Source organism: Mercurialis annua, linkage group LG1-X, assembly GCF_937616625.2.
Source record: "Mercurialis annua linkage group LG1-X, ddMerAnnu1.2, whole genome shotgun sequence".
Classification (NCBI taxonomy): Eukaryota; Viridiplantae; Streptophyta; class Magnoliopsida; order Malpighiales; family Euphorbiaceae; genus Mercurialis; species Mercurialis annua.
In genome coordinates, this window is record NC_065570.1 from 5,940,471 (window position 1) to 5,956,915 (window position 16,445).

Sequence of the window (16,445 nt, forward strand, 5' to 3'; positions counted from 1 at the left end):
AAACATGAAAGCATTTATTAAAAATGGGAATATACCGACTATTTGAACTAGGAATTGAAACTCGATCCAAAAAACACACAAAACAAAAAATTCCATAAAATTAGATTGAACTGGATCGAACGAAAAGTTGAACCGTCAATTGAAGCAGTAATCAAACATAAAATAACTACAGATAGATCTATCAATATATATATAAAATCTGTCGCTATATTTTGATATATATTTTTACTAAATCTATTCAGCCGACGGTTGAATCGGTTGAATGAATAGACATCCGTTTATCCATCAGTTCGGTTTTTAAAACACTTCATACTAATAGTGAGCCTTAAAGGAAAAAAGAGATGAGTTGCTTAATGCAAAATGGAAGGCTTAATACATCATTTGACCCCTAAACTATACCATTTTATTCTCTGCGACCTCTAAACTAATTTCGTATTCTTTTGGACTTCTTAACTCTTTTTTTTGTTCTATTTAACCCCTCATTCGGAATGTGCACACCACGCGCGATGACGTGGATAAAATTGCTGACATGGCTTTACTGACATGGGGTTAAATAGAATAAAAAAAGTAGTTAAGAGGTCCAATGGAACACTAAAATAGTTTAGAGGTCATAGGAAATAAAAAGGTAAGGTTAGAGGTCAAAAAATATATTAAGTCTAAATATTTTTTTTAATTTAAAATAAAAAATGATGTACTTTACATATTATTTGAAAAATCATTTAAAGCTTTAAAAGTCATGAAATTTAGCGTGTTTTCCAGTTTTAACACAAATTTTAAAAATTCAGAATTGATTTGAAAAGTTTGAAATTGCAAAAAATTAAAAGCTGGTGTATTAAAATTTTTATAATTGGAAATTCGTGAAATACACTAAAAATTATATTTTTTTTAAAAAATCAGTCTTTTTTTTAATATTATCACAGTATAGTAAATTTATATATTTTATAATATCGTTAAGCAGACAAAACTTCTTTTATCATTATTGAAATGTAAACAAATATTTACATGTACAAGAAGTTATATTATGTAATTATTTGACTAAATTTCAATATTTTTTTATTTTTCTAGAAGATTAAATGGATAAAAGTTAAATAATTGTATTTTTGAGAAGGTTAATGGGTAAAAATTAAAAATTTGAAGGTGCAATAGGAAAATAAAATAAGTTCAGGGGTCAAATAGAACAAAATAGTGTAGTTCGAGGGTTCAATAGAACAAGTTATGCATTTTAATTATCCTTCACGCGCTTCAACGCGTTTGAAAACACGCGTTTTTGCCACGTTGGATGAAAAAGGTCAGATCGGCAAAAAAATTACAATTGACGGGTTAAATAGAACAAAAAATAAAGTTAAGAGGTCTAATAGAATATCAAATTAGTTTAAGAGTCTCAGAGAATAAAAGTGTATAGTTTAGGGGTCAAATGATGTATTAAGCCCAAAATGGAACATACTACTAGCTACTAACTCTTCTCTCTAATAATTGTTTCTTTATTGAGTTCCGTGCCAACATCTGTCCTTTCAGTCCACGCCTATTCCTCTTTTTACTTTCTTTTTTTTGCTTCTCTTTTCATCACCAAATTTCTAAACAATTAAAACAAAACCAAACAGCATCACTAAATAATTGCACACAAAAAAATAAGAATAAAAACAGTAGCTGTTTCAAGTTTGCAGCACCGTCACCGACTCAGTAACGCCCCAGAAAAACAGAATTATGGAAATTATTTTCAGCAGTGCAGCTGTGATCTTGTAATAGAAATAAAAGAATAAGACAGGCATTAAAGATAACATTTTTGAAGGAGACAAAAGTATATAAAGACCATAAAAGTAACGTTAAAAACATCAAAAAAGCAGCAAAAGATAGCGATACTCAGTGACCCAACAACCAGAAGAAGAAAGCTTTGTTCTATTTCAAAATAATTTATTAAAGTTCACTTCTTTTTATCATTTTGTTTTCTGGGCTCAATCATCAGTAATGCAAATATTACAAATTGTTCGAGTTTTTTTGGTAAAATAAGAGGGGGAAAATATGCTCTCTTCTTCTCAACGCTACCCATCTCCTTTCACCACTCGGTACAAATTTATATATATATGATTATTTTGTTGTAACTTGTCCTGTGTTGTTGGAGTTATTCTTTTCAAGTGGATTATTTCTTGTTTGATTAAGCAACTGAATTTAGTATTTTATTGATTATATAATATTTGATTCTGTTGTTTATTAGTGACTTGCTGCATTTGACTGCTTCTGTTAATTGTTTTAATTTATAGTGATTGCCTGAAGTTTAAACTATGATTATGAAAAAACAAAGATATCCAGATCTTCAAATTTATTTCTTTATTCCTGCAAAACATCCTTTGTTAATTTGATTAATGGATGTGGTGGATGTTTTTTTTAACTCGGATACGGCGAAACTGTGTTATTTTAAGGTTTCTTAAGTTAGAAATGAAGTTCCGTGTCCAAGACGCCAAGTTCGCTAAGTTTCCTGACACCTAAACGAGAAACGTTGATCAAATGAATTGTTCGTGCTATAATTGCATTTTTGCGTTGAGAATGCTACTAATGCTTCGTTACTTTTTCTGTGTAGTATTTTTTCTGATGTTGCTGGAGACATTACAATTGTTGTGGATGGGGAGTCATTTCTTCTGCATAAGGTAAGACTCTCTCTTTATTCAAACATTTGTTCTGTTTCACAACTTGCTATATTTTTCCGTCATATGAACCAAATCTTCTTGTTCTTGTCAGTTTCCTCTTGTTTCGCGAAGTGGAAAGATTCGGAAAATGGTTGCAGATGCTAAGGATTCAAACATTTCTAAGCTGGAGCTTCACAACATACCTGGTGGACCTCAAACATTTGAACTAGCCATGAAATTCTGCTATGGCATGAACTTCGAGATCACAACAGCCAATGTCGCCCATCTGCGCTGTGCTGCGGAATATTTGGAAATGACTGAAGATTACAGAGACGAAAACCTCGTTGAACGTACAGAGATTTATCTAAGTGAGGTTGTGGTTCAAAGTATTGAAAAATCAGTTGAGGTGCTATCGGCTTGTGAGATGTTGCTTCCGACAGCAGAGGAGATAGGAATTCCGAATAGATGTGTTGAGGCCATCGCTATTAATGCTTGCAAGGAACAGTTAGTATCTGGATTATCGCGGCTTGAATGCAATGAAGAATCTGCAGAACTAAAGAGCGGTTGTATTGAATGGTGGATTGAAGATCTCTCGGTACTAAAGATTGATTACTATCAAAGAGTTATCTGTGCGATGGGAAGGTTAGGTGTTCGACAGGATAGTATTGTCGCTTCTCTAATGCATTATGCTCAGACTTCATTGAAGGGGATCGGTAAATATCAAATTTGGAATCCGGCAAAGACGAAACCAAGTCCTAGTTTGGCGGAACATGATCAGAGCATTATCTTGGAAATTCTCGTTAGCCTTATGCCATCAGAAAAAAGCTCTGCCATTCCGCTGAGCTTTCTTTTCGGGATGTTACGGATGGCAATTATGTTAGATACGTCAATTGCCTGCAGACTCGAGCTTGAAAGGAGAATTGCTTTTCGTTTGGAGATGGTTTCGCTTGATGATCTTCTCATTCCATCTGTTCGGAGTGGGGATTCATTGTTTGATGTTGATACTGTCCATCGGATACTTGTCAGTTTCCTGCAGCGAGTTGAAGAAGAAGATAATGAAGATTTTGGGTACGAATCTGAAGGCCTTGCGTCGACTAGCCATGGTTCGTTGTTGAAAGTAGGAAAGCTGATCGATGCATACTTAGCAGAAATCGCACCTGATCCGTATTTGAGTTTGCAGAAATTCATCGCTATGCTCGAGATACTGCCTGATTATGCTCGAGTGATAGATGATGGACTTTATAGAGCTATTGACATATACTTAAAGGTATAATTTACTACATGAATTAAGAATAATCTGCTGTTTTTCTTGTTCGTATTACTTAGAATCAGTCTGTTGTCAATTTGTTACTTGTGTAGGCTCATCCGATGTTATCAGACCACGATTGCAAGAAGCTCTGCAAGTTCATAGACTGCCAAAAACTATCTCAAGACGCATGCAATCACGCTGCACAGAATGATCGACTACCGGTCCAAATGACAGTACGAGTGCTCTATTTTGAACAAATCCGATTAAAGAATGCCTTGTCCGGAAGTTCCGGGGACGGGTTTCTATCGCAGAGAATAAGCAGCGGGATACCAAGCGCAGCCATGTCTCCTCGAGACAACTATGCTTCATTACGAAGGGAAAATCGAGAACTTAAGCTTGAGATATCGAGAATGAGAGTGAGGTTAAGTGAGCTAGAGAAAGAGCAAATGTACATGAAACAAGGGATGATAGATAAGTCAGCAAATGGAAAAACTTTCTTTACATCAATCTCTAAAGGGATTGGAAGGATCGGGATTTTCGGAAGTAGTCCAGCGGGAGGGAGACAACAAAAGTCTGGTCGCAAATCTCGCCGATCAGACGGAAAAAATGGTAAGAGTCGCCGGCATTCTACGTCATAGCTTAGGTTTATCAATTACAGGAGCTAGCTTGGATTTCAAGGAATTACAGTGTATATGAATCTGCAAATTTTGTTTATTAACTACTAATATGGCTTCACATGCTTGATTTTGTTTATTAACTTAAACAATGACAGGTTTATCACAAGATTAGTAAATTCAGGGGACAAAGTACATTGGATTAGGAAGCTTAAAAGTTCTGTTGCCAACAAAATCTCCTTGTAGATCACTCCACTGATCACCCACATTCCCCCATATTCTGTAACCTTCTTCTACTAATTGTTTTCTAACACTAGATTTGTATGCAATAGCACCTTGTCCTTTGTGCTCCACACCCCTATCAAATAACACAACACGAAAATATTATGTATGAAACAATCGATTAAGACGGAAATTCAGACTCGAGACCTCTCATATTATCGAGATACGACTTCAATATCAACTAAAATATACGGAAATATAACAGTTTACCTTAAAATTAGTCGTTCGTAGCCATTAAAGCCTTGAATGCGCAAATTATCAGTAGTCACTTGACCAAAATTTTGTTGGTCTCTGCCTGTGACAAGGAAGACCTTAAAGCCAGAATCAAGCAGGTGCCTGAAGAGTTGAAGAATAGCAGGAATAGCTGGACAGCCTCCCTTCATTGCCCATGCCTTGAAACCAGCTGGATCATATGGATCACATCTACACCACAAATAAATTTTATTAGCCAGTCAAAATCATTAACAATATATATTAGCTATGCTATTAATCTGTATAGATTTTTTAAAAAATTCAGCAACTAAGCATTTATAATTTAAAATATTTGTCACTAAATTCAACACATAATATATAACATATCCAAAAAGTTAATAATTTATCATAATGTCAAAAAAAAAAAAAACAATAAATAAGAAATGAGAGCAGCCATAAAAATAGCCATACATTATTGATTTTAATAATTATAATATATTATTATATATTTCAATCATCATATAATGTTTTAAGTTTATAATAGAAAAACTATAATATTTTACATAATAACTACTATATTTCTTAATATGTGTTTTTAAGAATAGAACTATTAATTTGTGACAGACGAAGTATCGAACATAATTATTTTTACGGTTGTTTTTCAGGCATTTTAAAAAAGATGAGGATAACTGCCCTTATTTTAAAAATTTACAAAGTAAATTATTAAATATATCAAATTTGAGTTACACAAATTTAAAGACAGTGATATACCAAATTTGACGATAAGTGTAATATATGATGCACAAAAATAAAAATATTAAAGATATATGTATATAAAATTTCGATGTTTGTAGCGATTTAAGCACATTATTTAAAAAGTTACATCCCATATATTCCAATAAATTTCTAAATTTGGCATTCTCATTGCCGTTTTTCGGCAGTTCAAAGCCTATGTGGCAAAATGGAGCAGCAACCAAATGCCAACTCAGCGACACTTTGTCATCTCTATACGAGATTATTTGCATAGTAAATTCCGATCTTTCGCGTTTCTAGCTATTTAATCACATCTTTTTAAATTTGGCAACTAATACCCCAATCTTATTTGCCATGTATACATGTTTTCAACAATCAAAAAACAGTAATGAGTTATAGAATGTAAAATTTAAAAAGGTTGAAATATGGAACAATGTACCTAAATCGCTACATATGCTAAAAGTGAAAATTTTATTTACAAATATCTCTTTTTTTTCTTTATAAGAATAGATAAAAAATATTACCCGTATCTTTTCGCTTTATAGTAGAAGACATTAGAGATACAAGTATCATCAACATCCAGAATCCAACCATCCATTCCATCATCAGATAATTCAATCTCACTCACATAACTCAAAATTTGTTCTACAACCATCTCAACGTCCCTTTCATACTGGCCGCCGGTCATATACGTCTCAATGTAGCGTAAACATTGAGCCGGAACTGTCCGCCACATACGCACATTGTTAGCCTCCACGGCTAGCCTCCAGCTCAGGCAATAACTATAAGCAGCCGCTCCGTCGACCGGAGGCGACAGGTTTGCCCGAGAATTATAAGGCTTGTTAAAGGCAGCCGCCTTGGAGAAGATTGCTAGGAAGAAAAGTATGAGAATTTCGTGGAAGCGTTGCGCCATTTGCTTGAACATGCTAATAGCTAGAGGTAATTAATTAAGAGAAATTTTATGAGTTAGATGATTGGAAATGGAAATAGAAATGGAAATTAATACTATTTAAAGAAAATGTATTGTGGAGATTAAGATAGAAAATGTAGTGTTGTTGTTTTTCTTGTGGAATTTTGATGCATTTTTGTGTTGATTTGCTAGCGATTAGGGCATTATATACATAATTTATCATAATGGATCATGACAAGTTGCGCTGGCTTTAGCCCGAGACGCACGCAATCATCATTTCACTATATTATCTAATAAATTTTGTATCCTCTCATCACATTAAATATTGCATAATTTACTAATTAAAAGTTATTTAAATTTTATAATAAAATATGAAGAATTTAGTTAACAATGTGATATAAAAATAAATCGGCAATTAAAAAGAAACATTAAAAAAAATGCCAATTATGGGATAGATAAATTTTAAAATTGGATTTTTCTTTTGATAATAAGAAGGGAGAGCGTTTGTGGACGAATTGAACCCACTACCTTAACACTTTGTGTCCGGTGTTTATGCCATTTGAGCTACAACTCTTTGGTAAATTGGATTAAAATTATAAAAATTAATATTTTGATAGATTTACTAAAAGTTGAAAAAATTATCTTCTTATAGTGTGTGATATTCTTTCTGTTTTTAATTAATAGAAACCAAAAAGTTTTCGATTCTAGCATCTCGGGTGCCCACCTTGTCAAGGCGGAAACTGTGGGTTCGAGCCCCGTCAGTCCCGACGGATATTTATGACAATTATAAATATTAAAAAAATTAATTTATTTAAATAAAGTGAATTAATTTATAAAAAAAATATCAAACTTACTCTTATTTAATATAATAGTATTTTTTTTCTTTAGTATACATGTATCTTATTTTTAATGAATTTAACTATAATTAATGATGGTATATCTAAAAAATAATTACTTAAGCAATAATAAAAATGTTATTTATAATTTTTTTTTAAATAGTACTAATTTGGGACGAAAGAGTATTTTTTTTATTTTAAAAAAATTCATTATTTTGGACTAAAAGAAAAAAATGCTCACTCCTTTCCGGTAAAAAAGGGAGATATTCGTTTTACATATAAATTAAAAAAATTAGTATTATTTTTTCTCAATTTATTTTTATTAATTAATATAATCTTATAACTGTATTTAAAATTATAGTTAAAGAAAATAAAAGGCAATAGAGACAATTCAATATAAACTGTCACATAATTTTAAATGAAACATATAAAAATGAAAGACATGATAAATACTAAAATTTGAGAGATTTAAAAAGGATATATGTATGTCACTAGACCATGTAGCTTAAAATAGATAAAGAAATAATGCTACTTTCATCAACTAGATAGATATTATGCAGATGCGATGGAGTTTATCAGAGAAAATTCCGTAGAAATCGATTTCGAGTGTCTGAGACGGTGATCTTCGGATTCTAGACGGAAATTATCGTTTTTTAACTTGTTTCTTTTGATGTTTTGTTATCTTTTTCAAATAAATTATTCCATTTTTTGAAATCTTGTGTGTTTTTGGTATAATTTATTGGACATACAGTTGGTTTTGTGTAGATCCTTTGATCGTGCAAGCTTTTTGAAGTGTTTGTGCAAATTTCAAATTCAAGTTAGTGAGTTTTCATATCATCGTCTGACATATATTAGCAGCGAAACAAGATATTAATAAAAATTATGAGGGTGTAATTGGTATCAGAAAATTTTCAACACTTGAATTCTTCTTGATTGTTTTATCCTTGCAAAATTTGCATGTTTAAATTTTTAATGTCGTTTCGATTCTTTTTATAGATCGGTTATAGGATTTCAAATTACTTTTTATTTTCTGTAATTTTAATTCACGATGTACTTTGACGATTTAGGTTATAATCTCAATTTGTTTTCTTTTAATATTTGATAAAAGAAAAAATCAACTAGCAGTCTAGCATCGAGAATTTTAAAAATTCAGCGATCCGATGGACAGGTTAATTTTGGAAGGAAAAAAACATTCATGCGTATTAAAAGGGGTTTATAAATGACAGGGATGTGATTGAAAATTATGAGAGTAATAAACTATCAGTGTTAACTGTTGGGGAAAGTTCCTAGAAATAAATAAAGCTTGACGCAACATACAAGTTCCTAAGATTAGTGCTGTTGGACCCTTTTTATTTTGGATTAATCATATCTTGACTTCCCTCTTGACCTCCATTATTATATTTTCATCCAATTTAAGAGATTCACATCAATTTTAACTTAGTATTTTATTTTCAAAAAAAAAAACAAGTATTTCAATTGTTTAATTCGACATGAGTTTTAATATTTCTAATAATAAATTTAAAAAAATTATGTTCTTTTATTTTTCTACGTGTAATTTTTAATGCATCATATTACATATAGGGTTGCACAGTTCGATTCTCCAAAACTAACCCAAAAATAAAGATCTCGAAAATGAGATCATACCAAAATTCAGTACAGTATGGAGTGAAAAATTTATCATTTCATTATAAAATTTTAATTCCAACTAATTGATACGTTTCAAAGTAAAAATCTTAACTGTGGAGTATTTAATACCTTTTAAAAACAGAAAATTACTCTAAAGTTCATCACATTTGTCATAATTCACAGTTTGGTACTTCTTATTTGAAAATCAAACGATATGGTACCTTAGTTTTAATTTCATCAACAATTAGAGACTTTTGTTAGTTCCATTTATAATTTGGCACCTCAATTATATTAACAAATTGATTCGTCAATTTTAATTATGTTAACACTTTGGTGCCTCATTTCAAACGATTTGGTATCTCACATTTAATTTCATTAACGATTTGGTACCTATATTTAAAAGAAGATCCCAAGTGTTTGAAAAATTAAAACTGGGATATCAGATCATTTTGATTTTCAAATAAAAGGTATCAAACTGTGATTATGATATATGGGGAGGGGGGCTTAAAGTGATTTACTCTTTAGAAAATGGCAAATTTACAAGATTATGATATAACATTAATTTACAAGACTATGATATATGAATTATATGCACTTTTTAAAAAATGGCGATTTTCTAAATATGTCCTTTTACTTTCAATTGTACCTACAAGTATAAATAGGCCTTTTTTCCATTCGAAAAAAGTTCAAATAACCAGATTTGGACAAAATTAACGGTTTATAAAGTCAAGATATAATTGAAAATGGATTAAAAGATGGATGTGCTTCTAAAATAATTACCTTTTCAAAGAATAATAAGTTCAATTTGTTGATTTTTTTCGAGTCAGACTAAACCAAAATATTTGTTTGGTATGACGATAAATCTTAGATAGATATCACATCAAAAACCGTACAAAATTGTAATGAACCAAAGAATTAGGACAACATTTTATCAAGGTTCAAAATGAATTTTTAAATGTTCATATTATTTTGGACAATATTTTATTAATATTTTGCACAATATATTAGTTTTGTTGACAATGTTTTATTAATTTAAAAGCAAGTTAGTTTTTAGTTTGTTTTTCTTCACAATTAATATTAATTTATTTATTCTGAAACATTGAAAATGATTAATTTTATAAGATTATGATATAATTAAAAAGTGCTAAAAGATGGTGTTTTTAAGATATGTTATCTTTTTTTTTAATATTGCTTAATTTCTTTTACCAATTAGACCTATTTGAAGCAAAGTTAGAAAGTTCAAGAAAAAAATGGAATAATAAAAGAATAGGCAGAAAGTTAATGAGAAGAGTGGGTAGGCTAATTTCGAAGCAAAGCACATAAGAAGATGGATATATCATAAAGTAAAGAACAATAGCAATATTAAGCAATGGAGTTAAAAAGAGTTGCCTTGCCTCGTTATGGAAGCATATTAATTAATGCATGTGAAATAAAAATACATGCTTATTTAATTTATGCAAAATCCATTTCAAAGTCCTTATAATATTAGTAATTTTATTTATTTAGTTTTCAAAAAGTATTTAGAAATGTACCTTTATGTTTTAATTACTAAGTCTTTATCTTAACAGAAATATATAAAATTTACAACCATGTCATAAGTTTACGTTCATAATTTATATAACAACAATAAAAAAACGATATTAATATCATCTAAGATCAAGTCAAAACATAACCTCTCCATTGAATTATAATCCGACTTTTTTCTCAATGATGTAAGGTTGTGCTTCTGCTGTTGATGTGCAAATTAAGGATGGTATGGTTGTTAATTAAAGAAACAAAAATTAAGAGGCAATATTTTTTCTTATTTTATCTCTATTAATAGTGGTCTTATAAATTGTATTTAGAATTATAGTCACTAATTATTTTTTTTTTATATAGAATGATACTAAATAATTTTTAAAATACCTATGTATGTTTTTAATGGGACGGAAAGAGTATTTTATACAACAATATCAAGAGTTTTCGGATTAAATGAAGACTAATTAGTATTTAAATGTGATAACTGAATATTAACTAATCCTACAAAATAAATTATTGATAATTTTTGAATACTCATTCCATTAAGTTATTCACTTTTTCTTTATCGCATATTTAAAGAAAAATATTATTTTATTATATACTTGTTTAATATAAGTAGTTATTAATTTACTATATTGAGACAATTAAATTTATTTCTTTATATATTTCAATACATAGCAATAAATACAAGTTCGTTGGTTAATGTTAGATAAAAATAATATAGAAACTAATTTTAAAAATTGTAATAAATGTACATGACTTCATAGATAGAGAAAAGCATAAAAATAGTAGCTAAAGAAAAGGATAAATGAAGTTACGTACCAAATGAAGGCGAAGATTTGGTGCAACATTGTATATAAAGATGGTGAAATGAAAGTTAGTAATTGTAAGTATTTATAGGCCAAAATGGGTTTAGAAGAGAGCCAATAGATGGGTGGTTGTGGCGTCAGAAAGCAGAAAAATATTGCAAAATGAGAGGTGAAGTGGAAAAGGAGTCACAGCCCATGCACCATGATTCATGATCAACCATCCCAAAGTGGACACACACCCCTCCATTTATCATACCCATAACTACACACCTTCTCCTTCGTCATATATTTCAAGTGCTAAGTTATTCCAATTTCAATCTAAACAAAGGTTTAGGACTCACAATTCGCGCCGGATAATTATATAACACAACCGTTGCGTTATGACATCCGTGTCAGGCATATCGTGTCATATAGCTATTTAAAAGTAGACATATTTTTCCAATTAGAACATAAAGCGGTTTAATTCATCGTGTTAAAATGTCAATTTCAAACATGACATGTTTATTAAATGGATAACACGCTAACAAAGTATATGAACTCCTCTGCATTCACCAAAGCTGCCTACATCTCTTCTACATCAAGGTTGCTTCAACAAGCTATTGCACCATAATTGCCAGCTCATATTACAGTTAGATTACAGTTGTAATTACAGCTCGGTAAATCATGCTTATTGTGTGTTCAATAATCACAAGTAACCGTTTTGTAGCTATATGTATAAATAGAGCATTAGTTTTAAGTTTAGTTCTCTGATTTGTAATTTTACATTTCCAATTAATATAGTTTTGGTTCTCTATTTCTCGAATTCTAATATGGTATCAGGGCGGGTCCGAACCCGGGAGATGGCGTTGCCACCGGTGTTGCCGCCGCGATTTCAGTTTCTTCTCCGGTTAACTGATTTGGAGGTCCAGTCCCAGCGGTTCTGTGATTTTGATTTCAGTATATTCTCCGTTATATCGATCTGGATGTCCAGCCCCAGCGATCCGGTTTGAATTTCAGTTTACGAGCATTACTATCAGTGTCTCAAGTTTCATTTTCAAGATTCGTTTCAATTCATCGCTATCGGTGCTGAAAATTCAAGCTCTCTGTTGAAACGTTGCTATCAACGATTTCGATTTCAGGTTCTTATATTCTATCAAATTTTTCTTTTATGTTCAGCTCGTTAATTTGATTTCAATCAAATTTAATTTCAGTTTCTGCTAAACTCTAATTTCAATTTTGATCTCAGAATTCAAATTTCAATCTCTAGAGTCTCTGTTTTTCGTTTATTTTTTGATTCTTCAATCGAGTTCTGTTTCTTTTGAATCATTTCTATTAATGATTTCAATCTAAATTCCAGGTTTCTTTCCTATCAATTTCTATCATTTCAATTTCAGATTAACAATTGTGTTGTGTTTGCTCTCATTTTCTTGTTCTCTTAATTCAAGGTTCTTTGAGAAATTACAGAAATCAATTCATCACAAATAAGTTTTTCAGTTATGCTCATTAACTGTTTGTTAAATTTCCTAAATAAAATTGTATTCACTTTGAGTATTGTTTAGTCTTTAGATCCCTTAGTTCAATTCAAGGCTTCATTTGCTAAATAATGATCAAGTAAAGCATATAATTAGTGCCTCATATTGTCCATCACAAGAAGAGGATAAATCTTTGATTGGAGTGGACGATTTTAATGAGTATCACACTGCTAGGAAGGCTATGGATATGGTTGTTATATTACATCAAAGTCTGGAGCTGAATATTCATGGTCAGCTTATAACTGAATTATTGCATCTTGCTATATTCAACAATTCTTGCTTTGTGGTTCAAGAATAGAGGCAACTCTTGCAATCTTAGAAGTTGTTGCTTATGTCTGAGCACAAACTTATGATGATTAAGCTGTTATGGGAATTGACATTTTAATTGGAATTTCTATTGGTATTATGAATCTTAGCAATGGATGTAATCAAAGGTGAATTAGTTGTTGATGTGGCAAAGGTGCTGATTTCATTTTGATTACTTCCTGCAATTCACCAAAGCTGTTGCACATTAAGGTTGAAATGGTTCTCTTATCAAGCTCGACATAATTGACATCTATGCCTAGCTTGAGGGGGGACAACAAAGTATATGAACTCCTCTGCATTCACCAAAACTGCCTACATCTCTTCTACATCAAGGTTGCTTCAACAAGCTATTGCACCATAATTGCCAGCTCATATTACAGCTAGATTACAGCTGTAATTACAGCTTAGAAACAGCTGAGCTCAGCAAATCATGCTTATTGTGTGTTCAACAATCACAAGTAACCGTTTGTAGCTATATGTATAAATAGAGTATTAGTTCTAAGTTTAGTTTTCTGATTTGTAATTTTACATTTCCAATTATTATAGTTTCGGTTCTCTGTTTCTCGAATTCTAATACACGTGTCGAGCTGTGTTATCCGTTTACCAAAATAAATCATAATAGTTCATATATTTAACATGTTTAACACGTTTATTAATAATATATTTAACCTATTTAATATATTTTTTAAATAAATGAGTATAATCAAACACAAACCTTCAAAACATACATAAATCTTAATATAACAATTCAGAAGGATTTAAATCGTTTAACCCGCTATTTTATCGTATCATAATCGAATAGACCCGCTTACAACCTAAACTCATAAAAGTTCAATTTGAACCCACTTAATTTCATATAGTGTCGTGTAAAAGAATATACTCTGCCCTACAAAAACTTTAAACTAAGTTGATGTTAAATGAGTTGAGTTTATTAATCTCAAACCATTTGAATTTATTTTTAATCAAATTTAAATATTCAAATACCGGCTCGAGAAACTCACAAGTTTAATCAAATTTGTGATAGTTTACTAATTGATACACATTTATATGCTAAGTTAATGAAAAAATAATTAAATCAAGCCGAGTGAATCCGATTATTACTTATTTAGTAATATTGTATGATAAAATACAAAATTTAATGACTTATTAGATCGATACTAAATATTGCATTACTTTGTAGAGTTACAAACATAAATTTTGTAAATGTAACTCGAATAATTTAAATTAAATTTTGAATTTCAACATTTTAGAGTTGAATCGAATTTGAATTTAATAATACTTTGAATCAACTTCGTTGGGTGACATCCATATCCATGTCCATACAAGATCTAGTGATAGTGTATCATTTAATAAAATACATTTCTATATAATGAAAGTGGAATGATAGTTTTTTCATAACTACCAAAAAAATAAATTGTTTAGAAAAAATATTGGCATGAAAATCAAAATTTCCGAGGTATTAAAAAATATTGACAAAATTTATTAAATTAAAATATGGAAAAAAATATAAAATAAATTGAATTAAACCGGTCTAATTTTTATTTATTTTTTAAATTGGTATTAAAAATACACCGAAAAACATTGAAAAAAAACTGATGATAAACCTAATAAATACTTACAATAAAAGTTAGCATTATAGCAGTCAATAATGAGTATAATATGTGTTGACATCATGCTAACCACAACACATAATGCTAACCGGGTTTTGATCGTCTGTTGACTGTTGTTGACCGCCGCTGGTTGAATATTTATTTGGCCAAATTTCGGTAATCCGGGCAGTATATTTTTGATCTTTTTAGTGTTGTTTCAGGTATAAGATTTTAATAAATAAATAAATAAAATAAATAAAAAATATCCAAGTGGCTAAATATGGGTATAATTTTTAAAAATTTGCAGTAATTTTATAAATACTGTTTTAGAAGAAAAATAAATAAATTTTTAAAACTGGTCAACGACGTACTTACTTAAAAAAAAAAGGAATTGAATATTTATATTATGCTCTCTTTGATTATATATTATTGGCAAGTGACTAACTATATGTCAGCTTAACAATGAACCGACCATTACACCATTATCCATATTTTAGCTCATCTAAATCCTATCCAATAGCAATCCACGATTTCAACTCATAAACTTTTGTTAAAAGTTTAAAACTGAAAGAGTCTCAACTTATCCAATCAATTACTACATACTTTGTAAAGGGTTGCATTAAAAAATAAAGAGTTTGGTTATAGTGTGATTGTTGTTTCTATTGGTACGATTTTTTTTAGGGTTACTGTCAACAAAAATTATGAATTTTACACGTTTTTTTATTTTAATCGCACAGTTTAATTTTTTTCATTTTTACACGAACTACCATTTTTTCTAAATTCATATACAATGATGAGGTGACACTCATTTATTTATGTAAAATGACCTCTACCTCAGCGAATTACACCAATAGAGTCATGACACCTCAGCACCATGCATGTTTTGACAAAAAAATGGTAGTTCGTGCATGGAAATGAGAAAATTTAACTGCGTGATTAAAATGAAAAAACGTGTAAAATTTGTAAATTTTATGACGTTAACCCTTTTTTTGTCTATTGGTATGATTCTATTTTAATTGTTGTTGAAGAAAATTTAGTTTAATATATGGAAAAATTACACAAAAATTACATATGCCGGTTCTATTTTTTAAATTACCATCTAGACCAATTTTTACATTTTTTGTCCTTTTCTACTTTTATATAGATGATTCAGTTTTTAAATTTATTTCATAATCTAACCTTACCGGTTAAGGTTATGCGTATCCAACCAAGCTAATTCTAACATTTGTTTTTTAAGAACATTTACCAAAAGAATTGAATCAACGATTTAATAGTGTGTTGTTCAGTGCTAACTCAGCTTATTGGTACGAGGAATGGATTAGAAGAATAGAAAACTTGTTTTGCAAAATTGAAATGAAAGAAGAATAAAGAGGATTCCTAAAAGATAAAGTAAAATTAAGAGTATAGGCTAACATGATTGTCCCTTTGTTATGGGGGCGATATTGTCTGATCCTTTCTTGAAAAACTATACCGAGAATCACATGGGTATGCAGTTGGGCCTAGCATGTTGGCCCATACAATATTCAAAGCTAAAATCATTTTTTCGAAAGGAATAACTGTATTAATGGCTTTTCTCAGCTCTATAAATCTATCAATTTAGCATCTAAACTATTCTTTTTAATCAAATCA

General features: G+C 30.2%; 2 protein-coding genes across 3 annotated transcripts; one reads left to right on the forward strand and one right to left on the reverse strand.

Annotated features, from left to right (window-relative positions):
* The first annotated feature begins 1,563 nt into the window (after nucleotides 1-1,563).
* On the forward strand, nucleotides 1,564-4,813 carry LOC126664700 (BTB/POZ domain-containing protein At3g08570-like). Of its 2 annotated transcripts, XM_050357212.2 has the most exons (5): nucleotides 1,564-2,063; nucleotides 2,576-2,642; nucleotides 2,734-3,888; nucleotides 3,981-4,479; nucleotides 4,643-4,813. In XM_050357212.2, exons 1-5 carry the CDS (start codon nucleotides 2,020-2,022, stop codon nucleotides 4,657-4,659), a joined length of 1,782 nt encoding a protein of 593 aa, XP_050213169.1. In that variant the 5' UTR covers nucleotides 1,564-2,019; the 3' UTR covers nucleotides 4,660-4,813. The 2 variants fall into 2 exon arrangements, with proteins under 2 accessions (XP_050213169.1, XP_050213168.1); XM_050357211.2 differs by lacking the exon at nucleotides 4,643-4,813 and having other exon boundaries at nucleotides 1,567-2,063; nucleotides 3,981-4,607.
* LOC126664701 (acid phosphatase 1) lies at nucleotides 4,564-11,532 on the reverse strand. The gene is made up of 4 exons (XM_050357213.2): nucleotides 11,424-11,532; nucleotides 6,236-6,644; nucleotides 4,977-5,189; nucleotides 4,564-4,842 (listed from the first exon to the last, which is right to left on the reverse strand). The coding sequence occupies exons 2-4, from the start codon at nucleotides 6,634-6,636 to the stop codon at nucleotides 4,665-4,667; spliced, it is 792 nt and encodes a 263-aa protein (XP_050213170.1). The 5' UTR covers nucleotides 6,637-6,644; nucleotides 11,424-11,532; the 3' UTR covers nucleotides 4,564-4,664.
* Nucleotides 11,533-16,445: the final 4,913 nt, after the last annotated feature.